Source organism: Lampetra fluviatilis, chromosome 24 (genome assembly GCF_964198595.1).
Source record: "Lampetra fluviatilis chromosome 24, kcLamFluv1.1, whole genome shotgun sequence".
NCBI lineage: Eukaryota > Metazoa > Chordata > Hyperoartia > Petromyzontiformes > Petromyzontidae > Lampetra > Lampetra fluviatilis.
In genome coordinates, this window is record NC_136298.1 from 9,192,617 (window position 1) to 9,220,202 (window position 27,586).

A 27,586-nucleotide genomic window follows, 5' to 3' on the forward strand; every position below is an offset into this window, starting at 1 on the left:
GTGGACCGAAGCTGCTGCCCCAGAGAGACCCGCAAGTGAGTGGTGAAGCGTAAGGAAAGAGACATGAAAAGGGACCGGAGAGAGAGAGAGAGAGGTGGACGGAGATAGCGAGATGGAAGAGTTGTGCAACATCAAAGGTAGCAGTTCTAAAAGGGGGTGATCAAGAAAGTCTGACAGAGCCCTGTGGATGCGAGAAGTACCCCCCGCCACCACCCCACCACACACACACAGGTACCCTCGAGGCTGTAAAGCAAAGGGGGGGGGGGGAGAGGATGCCTCAGTGGCATGCACTTCTCAGCGAACGGTTGCAAGCTGTCCACGTAGATAACGGGACGAGGGCGGCGTGAGATGGCGATTAATCTTTCTGTAATGCACGGGGACATGCAGGTCGTGGGGGGGGGCAGGGTAATGGCAGAGGTTTGTCGGGCGACTTAAGGAAGCCGGCGGGGGGGGGTAGCGGGAGGCTTAGGGGTCGAGGGGTTTGGCTTTGAACGACGAGTGCTCTTGTTTGTAGACCCCCACCCCCCCAAGCAAAGGCTTTCTGGGTTTAAAATGTACGCGATGGAAACACAATGGTGATGGCTGCAGAGTTCGGCAAATACCAAGCAAATACAAAAGTCGATGTTTTGGCCGATAAGCTTTAAGCCAGTTTTCTCCCACAATTCCCAGTGTATATATATATGTGGGTGACATTTAATTAAGATAAGGAAAAGTTTTTGGTGCTTATTTTTTTTTATTCCGCTGCAGTTGCAACGTAACGGCGAGGTGCTGTCGACCCGGCATGCTGCCGAACGATGAGCAATTGCAATATTAGCGATGGGAATAAAGTCCATAGAATTGGAAGGAAAAAAGATTAGAAAGGACATTTGTTTTTGTTAATGGGACGTGATTAAGTTAGATGGGGAGCGAGCGATTAGGTGTAGGATTTGTGGGACGAAGATACAAGTGAGCAGCTTGAATGGATGAATTAACTCGCGTTTGCGCTGCGCTCCGTCATGAAGTGAAACGTCGCGCAGATCTCCGTATTGGCAGCTCGGGTTGAAGTTAAAGGTCAGGATTAGACATTCAAATTCAGGGTTGGGTTTGGGGGGGGGGGGTCTGACATTCAACGTTACAGTTCTAGTTGTTGTGTTCGAATTTCAAACTTGAGACGTGCTCGAGATAGATTTAAATCTTGTGGTGCCACAGGGATTGGGAGCTCCCAAAAACGTCTTCTCTGTGCACACATCTGTGCCTCCCTCTCTTTTACACTGTGCTCGTGTCTGTGTCTGCGTTTCTCCATGAATCTTCACTCTGTCTCTCTCCATGTATCTCTCGCCATTTTATTGTCGGTCTCGCTATGTCCCTCTGTTTATACATCATATTTAGATCTGTATCGATGTATTTGTTGTTCAGTCTGTGTGCATAACTCTTTGTACATCTCTCGAAGCATTGCTCTGTTTGTCTCTCCAACACTCTCTTCATGTCTATCTTCATATCTCGTATGCCTCTCTATGTCTGTCTTCTGTACATTTCAGCATTGCTCACCCATGTTCTCTCTTCACATTTCTCTATCTTCATAACTTGAATGTCTCTCTCTCTGTGTCTGTATTCTCTGCGTTCTCCATAGCTATCTCTTTCTGGCTCTGTCTCTCACCGTTTCTCTCTCTTCCCATCTTTCTTTCGTGCTCTCTCTCTTTCGACGTATCTCCGTATACCTCTTCACCCCTGAACAGTTTCCCACTTAGCGTTGAGACCGTTCTGGACGCGCGGTTGTATATTTTTCTCTGCCTGCTTATTTATTACACTGCTTGCGCGTATATATACCACAGGGTACGCGTCATGGGGGAAATGTCAAGAAAATTGTACGCCGCATGGTGCAAGAGGCTGTAATCGAGACGTAAAACTATGAACTATTTTTTATTTTACCAGGTAAGGCCCACTGAGCTATGTAACTCTTTTTTTTTTCAAAAGCGACCTGGCCACAAATGATAGACCAATGACGTTGCTTATCGTGTGGCGAGATGTTACTTCCCTGATATACAGGAGGTCGTGGGCTCGATATCAAGCCTGAAACCTGTACACTTCGAGTTTGTATGGTCGCGTGGATTTTTCTCCGGATCCTCTGGGTTTTCCCTCCACACTTAGAAACAGAGTATCTAGTTGCTAAAAATGTCCACATGATAAGCCACTTCGCCGAGCAATCATTTGTGACAAGGTCACTTCTGAAAAAGAGCTAAATTGCTCAGTGGGCCTTACCTGGTAAAATAAAAAAAAAAGTTTAGTCAAGTACGCTAAGCGCATGTTCATTCTAAATGTGGAGGGACAAACCGGAGGACCCGGAGAAAAATCCACGTGACCACAGGCATCAAGGTCGGATTCGAATCCCCACGACCTCCTGCATACCAAGCGAGGTAGTTAACATCCGCAGCACCCCCTGGCTAATGGAATCACGAGACGACATGCTTCCTCAGTGACGATTCCTACATTACCCAGCCACAAGTTACTCACTTCATCTTATCGGCTGCGGGCACGGATACAGCTGTACGCTTGAGTTGCAAAGGGCAGTGTTTGTGCGTGCATGTGTGTTAGGTATGCGGTTGTGGGAAGCGGTAGTGTAGTGGTTGTCGTGCTGTGAAAATCGACCCCAGTGTGACCCGATTTAGATTTTCGCTCACGACCAATAACAGTAGCGAATATTTGAACCAGTCTTGGGCCTCCCTTAGGTTGACCCATTCTTAAATCAATTCTTGGATCAGTGTGTAACCATTAGCACTGGGGAGACAAATGTGACCAAGCGTGGCAGTGGCCACTCGCTCCATTCACGTGCCGTGTCGGCCTTCGTAGGAACTCGCTCACAGCACTTGCCCCAAAAAGTCCGCTCAAGGCTACATGGGGGATCTTTGTCTTTGCCATGTTGTGCAGGTGTGCTGATGTGGCTCGTTAGCGTGCATGCTATGGGAGCATTTAAGGTGGAATTTGCGTGATGAATGTGAATCCACTCACAGGCTGGTGTCCCCCCCAAGCAAGTACATGGCCTTGATGCCTCCCAACTAGACACAAAACTCGACGGTTAAACTACATGACTGTTGAGGAACTGTCATGTGTACTATGTTTTTTTTCTTTCGGTAAAATCACGTAGGTAAAAAAAATAAGTTAATTCACGACGTTTCGGAGGCAACACAAGCTTACGTCTTCATTATTAATTTATTTTATTTTATTTTTTACCTACGTGATTTTACCGAAAAAAACAAAGAATATGAATCCTTGCAGTCATACAATCTAGAATGTCAATTGTGTGTCTGAGTCGGTGAGTTACACGACTTAACTTGAGTCATTTTTATCGTATAGCGTCAAGTGTGGGCTCATTTTGACTGGAAGGAACTAGCGGTTTAAGGTATCGATGATGAGTTTCGGAAAAGGTATGATCTTTGTTCGGTAACATATAATATCAGATTTTTTTTAGAAATGTGTAAACTCTCTTCCCATTCCTTGGGGCTTTTCTGAGAGGAAGGAATAGTTTTTTAAATATAATTTTAAGTGAAATTATAGTAACATATGGTGAACAAATGGAGTTCTCGAGGTGTATTTATTTTCATCGCGAAACAAGACACGGAACGATGCACATCAGTTAATCAATTCGGGTTGGTTCCTGGCCTGACAATGCATTGCATTGCACAGTGCGAGTACAATTTGATTATATTTTATGCTTCTTACATGTCGCATGCGATGGCACGCACTGCACTGCACTCACACACTTGCAACGTGAACAGAAAGATAAAAAAATCAAATGACAACCCCCAAACCTCGATTTAAAGCTTCCGGGACTGCAGGGATTCATCTTCTTGGTTCTTTCGGTAAAGTCACGTAGAATGGAAATAATAAAATAATAAAAATAAAACATAATAAAATAATTCTCACGACGTTTCGGCCACACCGAAAGCAGCCGTCCTCAGGTGAAGAACAGGTCTGTCGGGAAGACAGCGTCATTCAGACGTCATTCAGACGTCATTCAGACGCTGTCTTCCCGACAGACCTGTTCTTCACCTGAGGACGGCTGCTTGCGTTGTGGTCGAAACGTCGTGAGAATTATTTTATTATACAGTATTTTTTATTATTTTATTATTTCCATTCTACGTGACTTTACCGAAAGAACCAAGAAGATGAACCCCCAAACCGTGATGAATCAACTGAATCGGGAGGAGGGCGAGTCACAACATTCGCCGCCGTACAGCTTGACACGCACGTTAGCCAGCATGCTGGACACCCAAAGCACCGGAGCCCGTGACCATTACCACGTGATCAAGACGTCCTCGTGGCCAATGCCGTCGATTCCACCTCCACCCCTCTTTGCCAACCGCTTTATAGCCTCCCTCCTCCAGCTCCCGCCACTGCTGCGCAGTAGGCACGCGGCCTCAAACACCTGCCGTGACAACGTCTCGGCATCTGCCCCTTCGATGTGCGGAAACATCGCTGGATCTTTAACGTCCGATGCCTTGCAGCGGACGGCGCGTGTGCGGTATTTACGGTTGCACGTATGTTGAACTTCTTTCGCACCGCACGTGGCCGACCATGCTAATCGGAGCTGTGGCAGTGATGGGTGGGAGGGGGTGGACAACAAACTAAAAACTACACACACCCACAGCATTAACCAAGCCGGTTGCCGGGCTCCAACCACTTACTTGATACAGCTATCGTGCTGTGACGGTTCCACCTGAAGACGGAAGCTTGTGTTGCCTCCGAAACGTCGTGATTTTCATTTTATTTTTATTTTACTTTTATTAATTGAAATTTTTTTTACCAACGTGACTTTACCGAAAACCTAAGAATGTGAATCCTTGCGGTCACGAAAGCTTCAAATCTAGAATCCAACCACGAAGCTCTGCGACGACGAGCGGTACAACGCCGAGGTGGGTTGCGGCTCTGCAGGGGGGGGGGGGGGGGAATCGGGTAGAAGAGGTACGGGGAGTAACGAGGTGGGCGGGCGTCCTCACCGGTCGGTCCGACTTGCAGCACGCTGAGCTGGGCGCTGGCGGTGACCACACCGACGCCGTTGGAGGCCATGCACTCGAAGGTGCCCTCGTCGCGCTGCGGCCGCAGCGGCTGGATGCGCAGCACGGAACCCAGGCCGCCGTCAAACTCGATCACCTGCACAACAAAGACAAAGACGCCGCCACCCCCCCCCCGTACAGCCTTAACAGACTGTTTGGGACAAGTGCTGTTAGCGAGTAGCACCTATGAAGGTCGGCACGGCACACGAGAGGGTTGGTGGCCGGCGCCACGCCCCGACCGCCTTTGTCTCCCCGGTCGCGATGTTTACACACCGCACCAGATACTCATTTGAGGCTGAGTCGACCTAGGGGAGGCCCGGGACCAGTTCAGATAATCGTCACTGGTGTTGGCCGTGAGCGGGAATCGAACTCGGGGCGCCGGGTTCGTAGCGCAGCGCGCTAACCGCTACAAAAAAACAAAGATAAAGATCCCCCGTATAGCCTTAACAGACTGTAGGGGCAAGTGCTGTTACCGAGCACCTATGAAGGCAGGAACGCTACACTACCACTATCACCTGCATGCGCGTGCACGCACACAGGTAGACGTCACAACCGACGTGATACATATGTATAAATGTAGAACTTCTTTTGCGCCGTACGTAGCCAACCGTGCTAATCGGAGGTACAGGGGAAGGACAACAAACTAAACACAAAAAGCAGTTCTAAAGAAATTTGTTTTCTCGAGAACTGCTTCTTTAGAACTGCTGATACGGGAGGGGAGGCTTTACATTCATGCACGCACTCGTTCACCGAGGTACTGTACCACCGGCATACGCACACACAACACACCTGACAGATATCCCCCTGTAGCCCTAATAAACTGTTGGGGCAAGTTCTGTTAATGGGCATCAATTCAAATGAGCGCAATGCGCGAGGGAGTGGCGTTGCAGCCAACGCAACACACACTGCACGCCCCTGTCTCCCAAGTGCCGACGTTTACACGCTGCCCTGGGCACTTAATTGAGGCTGAGTCGGCCTTCCGAGAGACCCAGGACCAGATATTGGTAATCGCCACTGGTGGTAGCCGTGGCACCGGGAATGGAACCTAGTTCGCCGAGATTGTAGCACAGCGCTCTGACCGTGGCGCCACCGCTCCCCCAGCGCACATTCACACGCAAATGCAAACCCACGTGGAAATCACATTCATGCATGCGCGCACAAATGCACAGCAACGCGCACACACGAACGAGCAGCATAAACATGTACAATCACAGACGATATGTATACGGACACATAAACAAACACGCAGCCGGATATTAATAATGCGCACAGGTTCATTAGTAAATTCACATGGGAGCTTATTATAAACTAGCCTAGACACACAGCAAACCACTAAAGGCACAGCCACATTTGCATGCTTTGCCGTACACATGTGCAAGGGGTAGAGAGATGAACAGGCATCCCAAACATTACCTCGTCAACGGCCATCATCTGCACTGAGAAACAATGATGGACACACACAGATAACAACCGCGTAGGGATAAAGAGATGTGGATACACCACCAACAACAACAAAAATCTTCGGGAGGATGGCTTGCAAGAGCGTACATGTGTACACATACGCGCTAACACGCGAGCAGACGTACAGTGTAAAGGCTCGCATGGGCGGACACATCGAATTACGGACTTGGATAGGCACACATAACAACACGTGCACAACACTTTAGCATTCATTCAGCAGTCCCACACGCACACAGCACACACGGACACACCACGCATGCACAATCGCACGAATATACGCACATAAACACATACACACTTGCACAAGCACACAGATATACACACATACACACACACAAGCGTGCTGATTCAACAAGCCACACAGCAGGCCACACAGATGAACAAGCCACACAGGCACTGTGAACAGTCAATGCCACGGCATGACATAAAAAAACATCTCGCAGCAAAAGGTAAAAAAGAATGTCGCCTGTCGCTTTTATGGGGATTTATTAGCCAAACAACAGCTGCGAATTTTTTTTTTCGATTTAAAGCTTTCGTGACTGCAGGGATTCATCTTCTTGGTTCTTTCGGTAAAGTCACGTAGAAGGGAAGTAATAAAATAATAAAAATAAAACATAAGAAAATAAAATAATATAATAATATAATATAATAATATTTTATTTTATTATGTTTTATTTTTATTATTTTATTACTTCCCTTCTACGTGACTTTACCGAAAGACCCAAGAAGAAAAAAACAGCTGCGAAGTTTAAATCTCTACCCGGATGTCCCATTTTCAGCTATATCCGTGGTCGTGTTTGCTTTTTTTCTCCAGGTCCTCCGGTTTTTTGCCTCCACATTTAGAAACATGCATTGAGATTATTGAGATTGTTTTGGTGCTATAAATGTCCAAATAATGGGCCACTTTGTGGCGCTATCATTTGTGGCCAGGTCGCTTCTGAAAAATAGGTTAATACCTTAGTGGGCTTTGCCTAGATGGATGGGGATGGTTTAATTGTATTTGTATGCGTTTGGGTGATTTGTTTACCTTTATTGTACTTGCACTACGATCGTGTTTTTGTACCGTTTGTTTTGTAACGTTCTTACCTGCCCTTACTGGACATCTGTGATAAAAAGCTTCATAGCTCATCGGATTCCTCTCGTCTAAAGACATTGATTCTGATTTTGACAATCCAGTAACAGTTGCTGACTGGGGAACAACACCGTGAGCATCACCGCAACTTTGGCCACGAAAGGAATACTTCTCTTGCAGGGCAACTGCAGTCATGAATCCTTACACTAACAGAGCCGAATGCTACCTAATTAAAACCCAGTTTTGATTTAATTGTTCATTGCGGTCCATCATCCCACGTTGTAACCGGCGAGCGCGCTGAATGCCAAGAAAATTGGGCTTTGCCTGAACATTTTATCTTCGGCTCTTCTGACACGAAGATGAAAAAAAATATGGGTTCTTTTCTAGAACTTGCTCATTACTTCAAATGAGACACGAAACATTCCACCGTTTTTACAAAGGTATTTACCGGTCCCTTTGATTTAGTCTCACCAAACTGCCATTATCTGTCATAGTTTGGTTATGATCGTCGATGCACAGAGGGGTGACTTTGATCACGAAGTGAAGATGACGCCAGGTAGAGCATCTTAGCGCAAATTTAGCCGGCGCCTCCCGATGAGCACGGTTGGCTACGTACGGCGCAAAAGAAGTTTCAACAAACATGCATGCATGCAACTCCACCGTTGAACGCGCATACAACTCCACCGTGCGCCGAGTGGAAAACCGAGTGAGACGAATGAGAAAGGGCCTGTTTGCGTGATCCCGCTACCATCGCAGGCAGGCAGGCAGCAGCAGCAGCACGGTGACTTGCCAAGAACGCACACGCCAGGCAAACTCTGGATAGGCGTACGCCACAACAAACTCGAGCAGCTAGCTCCGTAAAGACACAACGTGAAAGTGAAACCAGACGACACAACACACGGAGAGGTTTTTCGAAAGCAACGTCACTCAATGGTGTTTCTCGTCAGCCGAAGGAAACCCACAGGGTAGGTTATGAGCGGCACGTTCGCAAGACTTTCGCCACCTGCCAACGACATCAGCCAAACGTCGTCCCATCCTCCCCGTGGTTTCTGCTCCGCTCGTGGTGCCCGATCAGAAATGTTTTCACCCAACCGGCGGGCATCTGCCAGGTTCACGCCATCGGCGCGGCACACGCTGACGAGCCCAGAGTAGGCTGCACCCTCGAAACCCTCCTTCAGTGGGCACTTGAATCCGGCTCTTTGCTTGAGCTTCACCTCACTTTGGGCCCCATTTGACTATTTCCGTGACGACGTCACGATTACGGTGTCGAATCCAAACAACCGCGTTGGGAGCGTGGAGGCTCTCCGCGCCGTTTGCGCTTGTGAGAGGGGGGAAAAAGTTAACGTATTTCGTGACGGAACTTTAGAATAACGCCCGACGTGTAAAAAAGCAGCAAAAACAAGAGGCCACATAGCTCGCTCATGCACACAGCGCCTGCGAAGCATGCACGCAGGCACGCATGCACGCATGCACGCAGGCACGCATGCATGCACGCATGCACGCAGGCACGCATGCACGCCAACACCCTCTCTCCTCTGCCCGGGAGGCTTGAACACCAAAACGTTGGCTTTGCCACCAAAGACAAATCGGTTGCAGCCAATATTAGCAGTGCCTTAACAAGGGTAGGACCGGCAGACGACAGCCTCGGGCAGCCCTCCCGTGGGGGGGGGGGGGGGCATCGTCAAACTTGGGAACGAAGCAATTAATGGCAGCTGGTGCCTCAACACTGTGCTGGGGCGTTGCAAGGATGGCGTTTTGGCCCAAGGTACCAAAATGTTTAGAGACGACTCTGAATGTTAAGGCGGGCAGAGGGGAGAGCGCTGCACCGTTTTGCTCATTACACAAAAGAGTCAGTGGGTAAATCTCAAGCTAGTTTAATCATCCACAGGTGTATCCGAGGTGAGCGCCGTAGTGGGTGGGCGGTGAGGGAGAGAGGCGACCACCTCGTGTGTGGAGCAGACGAGAGGAAGGGCCATTTCCTCCCCCCCTCTCTCTCTCTCTCCGGCGTGATTTACAACGCCAACCCACCAACGTCCCTCCCAGGGAGCAAAACTCCCCCTCTTCTTTTTACACTCCTCGTTAAGAATTGTTAATCTCGTACGATATTTCGTTTTTTGTTTTCATTTCTAACCCAGAATACACCCATGTGGAGCGACCTAGGTGTGTGAGAGTGCGTAATCGAGAGTGAAACCTACTCCCTGTACCTCGAAGCGCTGGGCGCTGACTCTCTTGCCCTTCTTCAACCACGAGATCTGCGGCCGTGGGTTGCCCTGGGCCTTGCACACGAAGGAGGCCACGCCGCCGGACACACCCGTCTGGTCCGCAGGGGTCCGCGTGAACCATGGGGGGGCTGCTTGGTCATGCGAGGGAGGGGGCAGAGGGGGGGGCAGAGGGGGGCAGAGAGAAAGGGTACTCCATCATGTCCATGCGGTGCTCGCTGAGCTGCATTGGCTTCGGGTTGCTGAACGAATACGTTGTAAGGGCGCGCTCATTACGTACACAAAGTGCTTGCCACAAATGAGCCACAATACCTTGCTGAGCTCATCGAAAGCAGCAGAAACCATCACGCGAACTCCAGTAATTTTGGTCATCGAACAAAGACGGTCACCTCATCGTGCGCTTTCAGATGCGATTTTTGCTGCCATCTGGAATGCTCTTCCAATGTTAAGAAATGTTACATCTACATTAAAAAATTAATTTCTTTACAACTGCTTTTTGTGTTTCGTTTGTTGTCCTTCCCCCCTGCACCTCCAATGATCACGTTTGGCTCAATCACACTTTGCACGTGACGCCTGTGTTGCTCTGATATGAATGGTATGTGTTAACCCAGAACCGCGTTACTTTGCAACAGACTCATTGGGTCCTTGGCTGGCAAAATAAAGTCTGTCAACTGATCAAGCAGTTAAATATCAATGGTAGTAGATTCTGTAAAAATATATATTATCAAGGTTGCTGAGCACAGGCCTAAAAAAGGCCCAAACACGACAAGTGGCAAGCAAAAAATAGCACTCTTAAGAGTGGCAATAGGTGCATAGGATTCTGGAATTGAGCAAGGTTACACAAGTACTTGAGCAAAGAGACAACGGGAGAAATTCTAAACTTGAGCAGTGCACGGGAAATAACAGAGAGCGACAAATGATAGTGTTCTTTGGGCAAGTCATGTTAGCATGCAACTATGAAGGCCAGAATGGCGTAGGAGTGTGTTGTGTAGCCAGCACCAAGCCTGGCTTACTTTCCTCCCCGGTGCCATTTACAAATCGCACCAGGTAGCCTGCTCATCTAATGCCAACTTGACCTAGGAGAGATGGCCCATGACCAATTCACATATCCATCACTGACGTGGCTGAGAGCAAGGAATCGATCTCAGGTCGCCGGGTTCGGAGTGAAATCTGCTAACGACTATTTGACGCGCCCGCGCACACACACAGACCACACACTTGGAGCAAACAAACAATCAAGCACACGGACAGAAACGCGCACGCGCGCGCCAGCACGGCACACACTGGTTATACAATCCGCGAGGACATCGGTCTCGCGACGGTTTCAAATGGGCACTCCACGGCGACACTGCATTGTGTGTACCGCGGCTGTCACAGCAGCCCCAATGCAGTCGCATTGTGCGGTACCTTTTGTCGGGCTCGAAGCGAGCGAGCGAGCGCGCGCACGCGTGCACACGCGCACACGCGCACACACGCGCGCACACGCGCACACACGCGCGCACACACGCGCGCACACACACGTATTGCTCACAGCCAAAATCAAGGGCATACGCACCGCACTGTAATAAAGCAATTCTTACGGAAGCGACCGCCACGCAGGCGTGCTGGTGCACCGGCTGACAGCATGATTGAAGCGTGCGCCGGCGGTGCGGCGTGTAACGGACTCTGGGCTCGTGTACAGTAACGCGCTTTTGTGCAAGAACATTCGTCTTGTTCTGGTACATTAACTACACGTGAAGCGCTCCCCCCCCCCACTTTCACCCGTTAACCACTGGCGATTGGCTTAGCGCAAACGCCCGGCCGCAACGGCGATTTGTAAATCAGCGCGCGAGGTTCTGGCGGCGCGAAGCACCGCTTAATGCGCACGCCGGTCTGTGACGGCACGAGGCAAAACTTGCGCCCGGTTATTTATTTACTTCATTTCTGACTCGACGCGAGGCCATTTGTATGTTTAAGACGTCGGGTTTTCAAATATTTCACCCGGCGCTTACGCGACTGAAGGCACGAGCTTGAGCAACAAACGGATCAAAAAAGAGCACGAAACGCTTGGTCCATCCGTCTAGCGCAAGGGGCAAGGCCGCCTCTTAGAAAATAAGTGCACACAGCCCTGAATTAACATTTTCATCGTGGGAACAATTTACTCTGGGACTGGATGAAAAATGATCGTGGGTGCAGGAGGCACCAGGCCCTCACGAGAGCATCTCACTAGAGCTCTTCTCCTTTTAACCCTTTCCCCGTTGCGAAACGACTGGCAAGTTGTGGGGCGTGGGTCCCCCCGTTCACCGCTGAATCTCGGAACGCGTGAGCGGTTCAGCGTCAATTTTATTTAGAGAGGCATAGCGCCGCTGTTTTTAAAGACATTGTACTCACCGGAGAGAAGTGTAGCGACACGACCGCACTCTACGACAGCTAGCGCCGAACTATACCACACGCCCTCCAGCATGGCTTTGCAGGAGCCTCGGTACGTCTTCAGGTGGGAAGACTTACCGATAAACATATTTTATTTGAGCTTTTCCTTCCACGTATGTGCCAGGTTGGCCACACATCTCGGCCACGCTTGAAAAAAAGAAAAATAATGGTAATGATATAACCCCCTTTACCCACTAAAGTCACCCTGTACCTTGTTTCCATGGGCAGCCAATACAAGTCTTCTCGAGTACAATTCAGTTGGTCCGATCTCTCCCAGAATTCGAGTCGATGGGCAACTTGGGTTGATTCATAGACGAGTGAAGTCCGTCTTTCTCAGAAAGGTATATTCACGCTCAACCTGATTACTGATGTGGAATTCAGGCCACAAGCTCAAGACGCGACATTTTCTGGGAAAGATTCAGGCTCGTGCCTGAATATTGGCAAACAACTTCAGTAATCTAAAAACATTGAAACAGGTGCGGGGGATGCAACTCGAGTACCTATTCGAGTTCTATGGTTCGTGGGAAAGGGAATGAGTCTCAATGCCCTCTTTTACAGGAGGGTCCTGAATTGTGATATTTGGTCAATTCAACTTATACACTTGTGGCATGTGGTAGAAAACTGGAGCACCTTGAGAAACTCAAGCATACTAAGATTCAAAAATCCTTGCTATATATCCCCTCATTACTTGGCTTCCTAATATCTCAAATCTACAACACCTGGTATGACCAGCCAGTTTCCCATCAAAGATTGAATGAGGCTCAACAACCCTGTTTGGCTTCTGCGATGTGATGGGATACGATGCATTCATAGTGATTTGGTTATAATGTGGCACTCGTGCCAGTTATTCACCACTTTATTGGCGATTCTCCCCAGCATTTCTACTCCGGCTGGAAGTCATTCCGCTCAATTCCCGTCGCTTTATATGATTGCGAGAGCTGCCCAAAAAAGAAAAAAGCATTGCTTAGAGTTCAAATTCTCATTTCTGTACACCACTGTTTCTAGGCCTCTAGCCCCACCACTGGCAGAATTAATTTGTGAACTGCTGGACTTGCAGGTTAACGAGGCTTACCCAAACTGCTTCATTATCTCTCTCCACTTTTGACTCATTAGCACCGGCACTGTACGGGGTGATACAAGAACGTTGCCCATTTGTGTCCACGGCGAGATTCGCACGGAGAGGCCAGAGAAGCAATTAAAATGGAAATGACACACGTGCACACAAAGACAAAGATCTCCCCGTATAGCCTTAACAGACTGGAGGAGCAAGTGCTGTTAACGAGCACCTATGAAAGCCGGCACAGCACACGAGGAGATGGGTGGCCAGCACCATGCCCGGACAACTTTATCTCCCAAGTGGCGATGTCTACGCACCACACCAGGTACTCATTCGAGGCTTAGTCGACCTAGGGGTGGCCCAGGACCGGTTCAGATAATCATCACTGGTATTGGCCGCGAGCGGAAATCGAACTCGGGTTCGCCGGGTTCGTAGCGCAGCGCACCTAGTTGCTACGCCACTGCTCCCCACACAAACAGAGACACACACACACGGAGCCAGGCACATGGAGAGTGGTCCGCTGGTGTGTCGTTACCTCGATACTGGCGGAAAGTTTTTTATTAAATGTATGAGCTGCGTTATGTCACGCAAAAGGGCCGACATACGTTCACAGTGCTCGGCGAGCCCAGCTGAGGGCAGTGTCACAGATTAGGAAGAATTGACCTTCAAGCTAGATTCATGAAAAAAAAAACCCCACAACGCTCGCAGATTATGCAGTACGGATGTAGATAAGGTAGGAAAGCCAGACCAATAAATAAGAAATAAAATGCAAAGCCACATTAGCAATTACTGCCATCATCTCTTTATTGTGCCTTGCCTCCGCCGCGTAACAGCTCTCCAGAAACCATTTCATTTTGAAGGACCTCGTGAAAATAAAAGGTACGGCACTAGCCGATAGCTCGCGGCAAGAAAAAAAAAATAAGAGCCGCCCATTCAGCTGCGGCTCCGTTTGCAATCCGCCCGCCCTCCGCCTCCCTGATTTCCAGCGTCATCTCAGAAAAGCTCGCCCGAGATCAAAGTAGCGGTGGGGGGGGGGGGGCGAGTCAGAGAGAGTAAAAGTAAAAAGAACGAGATGGATGTGTGGGGGGAGGAGGGGGGTTTACTAAAACAGAGGCAAACAAATTATACAACGGAGATTTTTGCATTCGCAGAAGAATGCAATCAGTGCTTGAGATACATAGCAATTTATACGCGCACACATCTGATGCTGAAACGTGCAATCACTCCGTATTTGCATGATATGCAAATCACTGCTTCAGAACGACAAACTGTGTGCAAGACGCTGATTGCTGATTAAGGATCCGCCTCACCCTTTGTCAAAGGAGTCCACACAACCTCCCGCGTTAGGGATCATTGTTCTTCTGTCGCGGGTCGTGACACCAGCGCTTCAACTATTTACTAAATCTTGATTTGATACGAAACTCAACTTTTTTTTTTGTTACCAGGTAAGGCCAATTGAGACACATAGCTCTTCTTCAGAAGCGACCTGGCCACAAATGATAGCTCTACAAAGTGGCCCATTGTCTGGAAATGTATAGCAGTCAAATACTCGAAGCGCACGTTGATTCTAAATGTGGAGGGAAAAAACCGGAGGACCTGGAGCTAAATCCACGCGACCACGGGGAGAGAGATGCGCAAATCCCAACATACACAAGCATCAGGGGGTCGGGATCGAACCGCCGACGCCTCTGATTGAAGAGCCTTAATTGGTGAAAGCGGTTAGGCCGCAGCAACACGGGAGCAGCCTGGATCTGCTGTGATGGCATCCCGCAGATGCTGGAGCCTCCGGCTCAGCCTGCGGGGGTCACGCGGAATGTGAGCAAGGCCGCTTTGTTACCCAATGCACCCGGGGAAGACTCGCAGACTTCCCAGGACGGCTACGTAAAAAAAAAGAAGAGAGGACGATCTTGGGGAGGGGTGACAACCTTGCGCGACTCGGGTCCTGGAAGTTGACCTTTCGACACCTGTTCGATATAGTTCATGGGGAACCCGCTGTAGAAGTGGAGGGCTCGATTGCACATGGATTTGCCGTGCACAAGTAAAGACAACAACGGCGGCTCGCACAAAACGTGACACCATTCGTGCGCGAATTGGCCACGTTGGCTTCATGCATTAATGAACGTGCAATTGTCTGTCTCGCCACGTGAAAATAAAATGCAGTAACATTTTACTCCGGTAGCCTGGGGGCTTTCGAGACCAGATTTAGTTTTTTTACCCAGCAGCATATGTTTAAAGCAAACAAACTCCGGACCAATTTAATCGGAGTCAGGCCTGTTAAATAAATACTGGGTTCCCTCTTGCAGGCGAGAACACTACGCGGACAATATGGGGACCCGTTCAGCGCACGTTATAAAAATTGCACCAACGCTCATTATGTTCTGTCGCGGTAGACTGCGGATAATACATTACTAAAGAGACAAGGCTTCTGTCTCACCGCATAAATAGAAGTAATATTTTAGTCCATCAGGTCGATGAGCTGATGGACTCACGTGGACGAGTAAAGTGTGTGTCGGCTGATGCGGTTTGGCCACAAGCGCTTTGGTTGCGTGTCAAATAGCTGGCTGGCTCCTGCTGTATGACAGATGGGGTAACCTTGATTCCAGTGTCTCCGAAACCCTCCACCCCCCGCTGTCTGGCCCTACCTGCTCCGTTGCACCCCATTGGCAGTCTGATTTAGAGGCTGCTGTATTGATGCGAGGATGGGCCGATCAATCAGGAGCAATCATGTGTTAGGGTGAGGATCTCCCACCGTGTACAAGGGAGGGGGGCACTGTGAAACAAAGTATGGGAGACCAGCCAGCTCTGGTCTTACTATATACAGCCATCAATTCTCTCTGTTCGGCTCTGCGTTCGTTCGCGTGATTAATAATTAATTGGGCGCCGCGGTGGCTAGCAGATGTTAACTAGCTCGCTTGGTATACAGGAGGTCGTGGGTTCGATCTCGACCCTGACACCTGTCTATTTGGAGTTTGTGTGTCTCTCTTCCAATGGTCACGTGGATTTGTCTCCGGGTTCTCCGGTTTCCCCCCCCCCCAAAAAAATTTGAATCAACATGCGCTTAGAGTAGTTTGCTGCTATAAATTTCCACTTGATAAGCCAGTTCGTCGAAATATAATTTGCGGCCAGGTCGCTTCTGAAAAAGAGCACTGCACCTCAGTGGGCCTTACCTGGTTAAGATAAAATAAAAGATTGTCGTTTTCTTTATCGTTTAATATTTTAAGGAGATTAGTTTTAGTTTTTTTTATCTCCCCGCAGCTCATTCATTAATGCATTCACGGTGGTGGCGTTTGACACCGCAGGCCGCCACGGCCGGATCAGGTCAGCCCAGCGGTGTGGCACGTGTGTGTGTGTGTGCAGCCGAGCGCGGCAGTAAACCGCAACGAGCCCAGCGAAAGCGTGGGGCACACACGCCGCGTCGCGCCGTACGTACGCGCACCGATCAAGAGCACGTGACACCATGCCGACGTCCGGTCGCAGTGTGTTGCGTCACAATTGGTTGGTTGGGTGTTTTTTTTATTTGAAGCTTTCGTGACGGAAAGGATTCATACTCTTAGGTTATTTCCGGTAAAGTCACGTAGGTAAAATATTTTTTTTAATTAATAAAAGTAAAATAAAAAATCACGACGTTTCGGAGGCAACACAAGTTTCCGTCTTCAGGTGGAACCGTCACAGCACGATTCCTTACTTGATACGGCATTTTTTTTTGTTTTTCCTTTTTCCCTCCCCTCCCGCAACAAATATGCAGCGGCAAATTAAATTTCACTTCTGCGGCACGAACGCAGATTTTTTTGTTTTTCAAATTCGCGCAAACGCATCTCGATTTATGTTTTTTTTTAGCATCGAACCACCGGGACCCTCTGAACGCAGCACGAAGGCGCAAGGCCCAGACAACAAAAGCCGTCTTAGCTTGCTTTGTTTTTACGCCAACGCGCCTCTCCCTGCTGCTACGACGGCGCGTTTCAGAACGAAGTAGGTCGGGGAGGGGGGGCAGCCCTCGACAACCCCCAATGATGCCGAGACATTCATTGCCGGAAGGCGTAGAGCACCGTACGGCTCTTTGGCATGTGCAATTTACATTCGGAGTCTTGGCAATAGAAAACATGAGCAAGCTTGAGTTATTGTAGTGACCCCGTCGATGAGACCGTGGGGTCGAGCGGGCGGGCGGGCGGGGAGGTAATTGTCGTCTTCTGCCTCGCATTGTCGTGGCGACGCCTCTGGGATTACGATCGGGGTCACTCGCTTGGATCCGGCCCGAACGCGCCGTGCATGACGCGACTCCTCCACCTTCGACTCTTTCCCTTCCTCCAACGCCAACCAGATGCCAGGAGTGACGTGCAGCGCAGGAGGCAAGGGGGGCCGGGGGGGGAGCTTGTTTGGCCTTTTCTTGGAAAGTCGGGGCGGGGGGGGGCGGTGGACGAGCGGGCTAAGTCATGGAATTATGGTGACTCACGAGACGAACAACAGCGACGGTAACAAACCGTGTGCCGACGCCGCGCTCAGATCGGCTATGGCAAGCGGTCCGCCCGCGCGCTGCAATTGATGCGGCCGTGTAATGAGTCGCGCGCTACTCTCAGTGGGAATTCTCTGGACGTGTTGTATTTGCGCTAATGCGATGTTCTAAATAAACGGGTTAAACGCGTTTCGCCCGATTGGGGGAGCTTTTGCCACTTTGTGATAGATAGATAGATAAATAAACGAACGCATTAATGAGGCCTAAAGGTTAAATGGTTTCCAACGGATCGCCGGAATGCAGCAGTGGGGGATGGGGGGGGGCAGTGGGGGAAGGGGGGGTAGGGGAGGGAGGGGGGGGAGGGGGGGGGTGGGGGGGGCGGGGGGGCAGGGGGGGCAGTGGGGGAAGGGGGGACAGGGGGGGCAGGGGGGGACAGGGGGGGGCTGTTGTTCCAAAGCACCCTTGGCAAATGGAGAAATGTCTGGCAGAGCATCTGTAAAAAATGACCTTCAGCAGGGGAAGCTGTGGGTCTGCAAGCAGGCGATATCAAGAATCAATGCAAATTCTCAATAATCACGAAAGCGTCCAATAACAGCAGGCAGCAGGGTCCATAAAGCAGCACACAATATTTAATTACAAGCGTCAAGAGTAAAGCGCTGTAATTTCCAGCACAAGCCAGCATATATCTTCATTATCCCCGATGATGTTTGTGTTCCATTAGGTGCCTATGTCAATATACTCCCTTATGATACTCATATTCTATTAAATTCCTGGGTCAATACTCTCCGAAAGAAGCCATAAATCACGAGGATGCTGAACAAAGTAATGGAGTTTGCCATGTGTTATCAGCCACGGCGGGAAGCCTTGCGACTGATGGCTGTGGAGGCTCCTGCAGCGATGTGCCGAGTACACTGCAACCGAGGCGATTGCGCGTGCGCGCGCGCGCGCGCGCGCGCGCGTGTGTGTGAACGGCGGAACGCGGGCAGACCCAGCCGGCGCCGCGCACGTATCAAGACGTAATGTCAGTAATGAGATAACCCTGCCGCGGCGGGTTCGGCAGTGGCTTCTACGGATGGAGACAAATGAATCTCGGAGCCCAGGGAGGCCGAGGTGGAGATGGCAGAAAGGAGGGAGAGGCGGAGGGGGGGGAGAAAGCGAGGCAGGGAGAGAGAGAGAGCCGGTGAATAGTGAACCACGAAGAAAAAAAAATTAACCCGTAAAAACAAAGTTTTTCACTATAAATCCTTTATATGTGTGGCGGCTAGAGTCCTCTCGTCCTCTGGCTTGAGATGGCTGCCACCTATGGGTCAGATGAATGGCTGCCACCATTAAGCAATTGGTAATTAAATATAATTTATTTTTTCCTACGAAAATAAATTGTCATGCACAACGAGTCTGTGTGCAAAATGTCAGCTCGACTGGATTACGGGAAGTGGGTTATAAAACGACCGAAAGATTTGCACGGTCGTAAGCGCGCAAGCAAGCAAGCAATTGAACTTAATATAAAGGATTTTAAAAAAACTGCTCGTGATTGAAAGTGTTGAAAGTGACGTGAGGGTCTTCGGCGTGCCACACACACACACACGGGGCAGCTCGGCTAATGACTCCCATTGCCCCGGAGGAAAATTCCACGTCGGATTTTCCAGCCACAAGCGAAGAAGCACTTATGCGGCTCGTTAAGATAATTGAGATGCGCAGGAGGCAAATTCAAACTCAGCAGTGCCACGCATCCCCTGCACGAGGGAGGGGTCTGATGGAGCCAACGAGCCTCCTTGTAACGGAGGACACAGTTGCATATATATCTGCCCAGGATTCTTTAATTAATCGCCAGTCACCCAGTGCAGTATACGTGCGTGTCATTTGCCTCGGATGCTCGCAAGCCTGACATTTTCACATGCGGCAACGTACTCTGAATATCACGTGCGTACGCTCGCTCACTTCCAAAGCACGGTGAAGCACGTTTCCACGTTTAAAACAGTCGGCAACTTCACGCTCGTGCCTGAACCTATTTGCGTATGGCGTAACCGTCGTTTTGCATCGCCGTTCACGTATCCGGCCTTTCCGCATATCCACCTATACCGCAGCCCCCCCCCCCCGAGACCGAACTTATCCAGCGGGTTGCGCTGGCTTGATTAGCCGGCAGGGCCAGGCCTGGCGGTTCGTGGCCTAGCATGAGCACGTGGTTGAGCCGCCGCATGGCGCGTGTGGGGGATACGCCACAGAGCTGCCGCTGCCTCTGCTGCTGCTGCTCCTGCCAGGGCCCAGGCAAATAATTCATCGCAGCAGAGTCTTACGTAAATTTCATATGCTCATTGATGCTTTAATTAGGTCGTACACGGATACGTTTGATCCGTGGCACAAGGAATAAATCAAGCTGCTGAAGACATTATTTCGTTCCAAGATGCACTGAAGCAATTGGCTGGACAAATGATTATCCATTGATTCGTAAGCGCTCGTTTGCAAGTACGGCTATTGCTCATTGTTAAGATTTTGGGGGGAAATAATGCGATGTTGTTGAGGTACCGCAGTTTGATGGTCGTACCGGCAACTAAAACTCATGCAGCACGTGGAACGAAACGTCGGACATCACACCGAACAACCCGAGAACACATCGAAGTCGTAAATCCTGCAAAGTCTCCGTAGTTTCGAAAAGTCCCTCCCCTCTGTGTCAACTGTAAGCAATATAAATGTTCCACTGAAAGGTTACAGCCAGAGTAATTTGCTAATTTCACTCTCTACGTATGCATGCATCCCTCTCCTTCGTTAATTTATGAGGGCGGAATAATGCTATGGCATCTTAATGGTCTCTTCCAGAGAAAGCAGAAGGAAGCGACACAAATAAACATTTTCATCTTGGGAGGAAAAACCCCGCAGTTCGGCCTCGTTATTTTGATCTCGACTTTTGGGCAGATATTAGTCATAAACACCCCCCCCCCCCCCTTTGAATTGTTTTCACAGAGTGGGGCTTTCAAACGCATATACGCCACGAATGATTTAGATGGCTAAAGACAGTCGCTCAAGCGTCGCCTCGTGAACACTGAATAATTAAGTCGGTGAATAAAATGCCAGTTAATACAGTGCGGCGTACAAATTGTATATATTCTTTCACTTTTATTTTTTATATTTTTTGCCCAGTTGCTGCAACGGCTTGTGCAAAGGATGGGCTGCTGGGGATTGGTTGTGCTGCTGCTGCTTAGGCTCACTGACAAGACACACCGCTGTATCATCGCAAAACACGGAGGTAGAAGATAACAGACAAAGTAAAAATATTAGCAGCAACAAAAAATATTTTTAAAAAATCAAGGATCGCCGTCGAATATTAATCGACGGAATGAGCGCATTTCACAGGAGATGCATGAACTGATGGGAGACATCATTAGAATCGCTTTGGTGATATCAATGTTTTTTTTTGTCTGTTGATCTACCCCCGGTTTTTTTGAGACGTGCAAAAAGACTCGCGCACCAGAGGCGGCGCGGGCACTTTGCAAGTAGGCTGCAATAAGCAGCAGTGCCAGTGATGCGTGCAGGCTCTGACAGTAATACTAACTTAATGAGATGTACAGCCACCCTCGCATGCATCGCCCCGGCTGTTTACAGGGCGCGCTGGCTCTTTGTACTGCCTAAGACACACGGTGGCAGGAACACGATATCAACGCCAGCCTCTTTCCACCGTCCGATGCCGAGCACAGGATCTTACATCGCGAAGCACCGGTTTCTCCCCTTTGTGAGCCTCGTATAATAATCGCACCGCTCGGGCTTAAATTTATGGCCGCTGGACAAAAGTTAAACATAATAAGATTTTTAATACAGTCAGCCGTTAGAGTGGCTCTTTAATACAAATGATATCCACTCCGTCACCATGACACCGGGGTGTTTCATAATTAACTATAAGTCTGGGATGCATTCATCACACCATCGCATGTGCGGTTACGTTGCCACAAAGCCTTTCATCGTCACGGTGATGTTCACACCCAGCGCAAATGTGCCGGCATGTCTGATGTCGAGCAATTTTGCACATTTAACCGTATTCAAAGCTCATTGCACATGCAGAGCCATTGCCATTATTATAATCATTATCTTCATCGTTACATTATGAGGTTCGGACATTGTTACAACGACAAAAATGGAAGGGCATAAGGACTTCAGGTTGTCATAAAGCACTTCCATTATGGTGAAATGATGAAATGTGCACATGCTAAATTAGGCAGTGGCCAAGGGTCAGAGCACACATTTCATTTCCAGAGGGTCGAATGTGTCTTATGTAAGGTGCCAAATGACCTCCGCCAATTATACATTTGGAGCACCCCAAGTAATTCAATGAGTTGCCATAATTCATGGCCACGGGATGATTCAGGAATCGACTCTTTTCCTTCTTATTTGCACCATCATGTTCGTAGCATGAGCATTAGCACACGAAAAAAATTGCTTAATAAAAAAAAATTAATAACACGTGAATTTACAGCCCTCAGTCAATCCAATGGTGTATGAAGGCCTCTCTTTGCTGATGTATGTTATATAGCTGTACTTCACCATTCCGCTCAGTGTAGGTTGGTGAAGGCAGGCTCCAGGACTCGATCAACATATAACAAGTCGCTACTGACGTTCGCTGTAACCAGGATTCAAACTCAGTTTGCCGGGTTCATAGCGAAGTGCAGAACGTCACCCAGTACCGGATTATCCGGGGAGCAAAATTAGCAACAGATGCTACGGGCCCCGCACTTTCAAGGGCCCCGCGCTAAATGTTTTCAAGCTGTCAATTCCGGTTCAGTGATTATGCACTTGCTCTATTACTACAGTATTATAGCGCCTTCAACTTTTATGAATGACTGGGTGTTAAAGGTTAGCGATTTGTCGTATTATCTGGTTGCATAGCAAATGAAAAAATACAATTACTTTACTATGCAAGTTAAAAATGCGTATTTTAATATGTACATGTTTTTTTTTAATTTAGGGCCCCTTCATAACATATGCTACAGGCCCCCGCACGAGATTAATCCGGCCCTGACGCCACTGCCCATACAAGTGCGCGTGGCGAATGTAAGAGCGGTGGCATTGCCTCGCTCCGGCGCGTTCGCCGCGTGCTGCAGAGGTCCCCCCGGTTCAAATCCAGCGGTTGCCCTGATTTATACCTGTGGGTGTATTGACCACACAAAAGTACCCGCCATCAGCGTCGTGCTCCAATTTTTTGCCCAATGCAAGAAAGTTTTTTGCCGGCATGTTACTGCTGAGGAATGTAACATCCGGCAGATTGTTGTCCAGTTATTTGAAAGCTTGACGGGATGCTGCCTGGGAAGAGTCGTGAGGCTCGGCGAGGCTTTCGCTTGACGAAAAAAGCGTAAAAGACACACTCGTGAATTGCGCTTGCTTGTGCAACATTGCCAACACTGCACACAGAGAGACACAGAACCAGATAACCACAAAAAAAATATTGAAGTATATTATTGGCATCGTAACCATTTCTCGTGCAAATATTTCGTCATGCACGTGTAGTATTATAATTCGTTATAATAAATACAAAAATCAATGTGATGTCAGATGCCGAAGTATTCAAGCCATCACAGGTGCTTGTGAGCAAGGTAAATAAATAAAGGTTCTAGTAAGCCAGGAGGATACGGATATGAGAATCCAAGTATGAGGATCTCAGTGCTCATCTTTATCCCACGGTTATTCCACCACTTGTAATATCACTGTCATCTGCGTTGTCATCTCGCCTATTACTGTCCACTTGCGACTCTGGTTATCGTTATCATCGCTGCTATCACCCTTGCGGTATCGGAGTCACCGCCACTATCATCGTTGTGTAAATATCGCGGCGTCTGTGGTAAGCATCGCCGATCTGTCACGCGGCTCGCTACGAGAGACGGCACGTACGGAGGAGCGCGGCGAAATAAATCGTTGGGGGCGCGAGAGGGGAATGTTGGCAAACCTCGCACCCATTGTACGCAACAAAAGAGAGACGCTTTCATTATTTGAACCTGCAGACCACACTTTTTACATTTATCAGGATTTCGTTTTTTTTTGGGGGGGAGGGGGGGTTTGGGGGAAGCTGGCGAAGGAATCGCATACAAGGAATGAGCGAGGGGTGGGGGGTGAATGAACAAGCAGTGTCACTAAAACACGCGGCGTTTGTGCTGCGACCGGAACGGTACGATGGTGATAAGAATGGGCTGCTGTGCGCGTGTGCGCATGCCCATGTCAGCCTATGGGTGTCAGTGTGGGGAGCGGTGGTGTAGCAGTTAGCGCACTGCACTACAAATCTGGCCAACAACCAGTGACAATGATCTGAACCGGTCCAGGGCCTCCCCTAGGTCGACTCAGCCTCAAATGAGTACCTGGTGCGGTATGTAAACATCGCCACTGGGGAGACAAAGGCGCCTTGGCGTGATGCTGGTCACCCACTCCCCCGTGTACCGTGCCGACCTTCATAGGTGGTCACTAACAGCACTTGCCCCAACAGCCTGTTTAGGCCATACGGGGGATCTTTGTCTTTTGTTTGTGTGTGAGTGGGAAGCGGTGGTGCCGCACTTCGAACCCGGCGACACGAGTTCGATTCTCGCTCACGGCCAACATCAGTGATGAATATCCGAACCTGGGCCTCCCCTGGTAAACATTATCATTGGGGAGGCAAAGGCGACTAGTCGTGGTGCTGGCCATCCACCCCTTGTGTGTGGTGTCGGCCCTCGCAGGTGCTCGCTAGCAGCACTGGCCCCAACAGTCTGTTAAAGGCTAGTAGTGTCTTTTGTCTGAGCGTGTCAGCGCACTTTATTTTAAAATATATCTACAAAATGACTTTTTTTAACTTGCTTTTAATTAGTATTTTCTTAACGTGTTATTTGCATTTTGTCTTTGCTAGAAATATGTCACAACGTGATTTTATTTTGCCGGCAATTTCACTTTTATTGTTCATGCCTGTGTAATATTGTAAATTACGGCGGGAGACCACTTGACGGGTAGCACACTTTATTAACACTTTCCGTAGCCACAATAACACGTGTGGTCAACTACAGCTCACGCTACACGTTCCACCTGGCTACACACACACGGGCTCTCCAGCCCCGTAGCTTCCAGGGGAACTCACAGACCCACCCCAGCCGGGGTATGGGTCACGACCACTGGGTCCCGCAGCCCGGCCCTCACAAGGACGTCCGGCCGCGGGTCCCAAGGTCCCGCCTCTGAGCCACACAGGGTCCCGGCCCTTACAAGGACAGCGGGGCTAGGGGTCTCAGGGCCCTATCTCTTCCTCCTCCGTCTTCCGTCTTCACTGGTTACCCACCTCCCGAGCGCCCGCGCGCACCGCCTTATATAGCCCTCCGCTCCCGAGGGGGCGGAGCCTATGCGGACCGCGATGTGAGCACCCACTCTAGTTGACCAATCACCACGCGCTGCCACACGATCCCTCACTGCCAGCGCGCATCACCAATACACCTGTAAAGCACTACGTATGGCATTTTTTTTGCACGAATAGTGGTATAGAAATAAAGTTTGATTGACTGATTGTGTGTTGTGCACGTGCCTGCGTGCCTGTGTGTGAACAGAGCAATGAGTGATGTGACCGTTCACATGCTGGAGCTAGATGGGGTTGTACATACCTACCTGCCCACATCAGTGCAATTCGTTACCACTAACGGTGGAGGAGAATGCCTCTCCGAGGTCAATTCAGCCTAACATTTCTCCCCAGTACATATAATGAACACGGGTACTGGGGAGACAACCCCCACCGACCTCATCGTACACTTGACTTAGAATTCCACAGACCCAGTGGTCTAACAGAACGCCTTTTTGCTCTTTCTGCTCGTGTGAGGGTGTGTAACTGTGTGTAGCTGTGTGTATCAGTGTGTAGCTGTGTTTAGCTGTAGCTGTGTGTGGCTGTAGCTGGGTGTAGCTGTGTGCAGAGTTTGTCAATTAACCAGCCCAGTCATTATTCTATTGCTGCCAGCCACGAGAGGGCTTCAGGAGATAGTTCGTGTAGTTTTGCTGTTCCTCGGCTGGCTGCAGTGGTTTACTATGATGTTTACAAGTTTGGGATGCACGGCCACCATCGCACTTGTCTTTAGTTTTACATTTAAGAAGGTGACGTGCACCGGCCTGGTGATGTTCTGATGCGGCTCATGGTTACACCGGTGAACTTTGTGCAAATGTTTTGCCAAGGCTGACCCTGCCATCTTTAACATCATCGGAAATAGATTTTCTAAAAGAAAAAAAATGGTAATTGAATTAAAAGTGGTGCAGGGTGTTCCTTTGTGTCTCCCCTGCAAAGCAGGTCTGATGGAACAGCGACACAGAAGGGGGTGGGGGCCAAGATTAGCGGTGCCAAGTTCGCCTTACAAACGTCGGCGTCTTGCAACTAAATTAATTTGCAGTTGTAAATAAATTAATAAATTAAGTGGGAAAATAAATGTTGTGCAGCTCTGCAAGATGAAATTGCTAATGAAGCTTGTGTTTCAAAGTCGATGGTCTTCAGCGTGTTCCCGGCGCGCTCGTTGGTTTATGCCAATTACGTTCGGAAATATCGCTGCCAGCTTTCCTTCACGCAAACAATGTAACCGGAAAATTAAAAATTATGAGACTCGCTGCCAATGAAATTTGTTCAGTCAAGCATTAACTGTAAAACTTGAGGACAAAAAAATATGTTTCTTAATGTTAAGTATAGATCGTAATTTGTTTAGCCTTCTCATACATATATACACACACGTATGCTACAAATGTATCACAAACATGGTTATGTATTTTGTGGATACTGAACCACATGCGCAATAAATCATTTTAAAACAACAACCGCTGTGTTCTTAAGCACTAAATTCTCTCGATGCTGGCAAAGGGAATTAATGGGGTGAATTAATTAAAAGAGTTCTATTTAGCGCAGTTTTTTTTTTACCAAAGCAAAGCATTTATAAATATTCTGCATGAGCTGTAGAAAAATGTAAACACTAGCTAAAATACAGCGCTATTATTTTTGTGCTTGTTTAAGCACGAACGCCTCAATGCCAAGTTTTCGCAGCAGGGAACGACGGTTACTTTGTATATTCCAATTGAGTAATTTGCGGGTGATTTTTTTCACATTTGGCGTGCACCAATAATGCCGGTACACAATGGCCTACACTTGCGAATTATGTCACGGAATCCTTAAATCTGACGCACACGGCGAGTATTTTTTACGGATTTATACACCCCCACAGTATTAACCAGGGGAGACGCTGGACTTTAAACTTTGCAACGTGTGAGCGACCACTAGGCCATGTCACCACCTCATTATTAACTTCCCACACTGTGAATTCATGGTTAAAGATCAGAATTTTTCGCGTGGAAATCCCATTATCTTTTCACTGCAGAGTACCACAAAAAACACACACATAATACAATTATCTCTTTTGCAGTAACAATTCAGAATTTAAACAGTTTGGATTTGACACCGTCTAGCCAATAAATGTCACATTTCTCTAAACACGACCCTGCGCCTCATTTATCCGAGCCTGCAATCGTAATGTATCATTTGAAAATCCAGGAGCTGATTTTCTCTAAAGTAAAAAAAAAAGTGGTGACACTTTTCTCAAACCCACTTCGTTGTTTGATGGTTTGGCTTCTGGCATGGCGTTGGGGGTTTGTATCCCAGCAATTACCCCGCTGCATTTTGTTTTATTCTTGTAAGTTTTTTTTGTGCTCTGCTTGGGACCATTTTTGGAAGGAAGAGTGTGGAAAGAGATAGACATGTGAAAAGCAAAAAATGCCAAACGCTGCTATGGGAATTTACAATTGAAATCGGAACAAATACAGCTCTCGGTGGCGTGTGACATGGGCAGCCGTGCTGCATCACGCGGCCCGGCAACATGACATGCAAATGTCACCGATCCTGCTCGGCCAGCTGGAAAAAAAGAAAGTGTTAAACTCTCG

General features: G+C 48.8%; 1 protein-coding gene across 9 annotated transcripts in view; it reads right to left on the reverse strand.

Moving 5' to 3' along the window:
* Nucleotides 1–27,586, reverse strand: part of LOC144941126 (receptor-type tyrosine-protein phosphatase delta-like) — a 613,380-nt gene that overhangs the window by 191,840 nt on the left and 393,954 nt on the right. For 6 of the 9 annotated variants that reach the window (XM_078867648.1, XM_078867643.1, XM_078867650.1 and 3 more), the window contains 2 exons: nucleotides 9,759–9,916; nucleotides 4,974–5,127 (listed from right to left, as the gene is read on the reverse strand). In XM_078867648.1, coding sequence (XP_078723774.1) covers nucleotides 4,974–5,127; nucleotides 9,759–9,916 — 312 coding nt within the window. The remainder of the gene's footprint in view (nucleotides 1–4,973; nucleotides 5,128–9,758; nucleotides 9,917–27,586) is intronic. The other 3 variants (XM_078867646.1, XM_078867651.1, XM_078867645.1) reach the window with 2 other exon arrangements.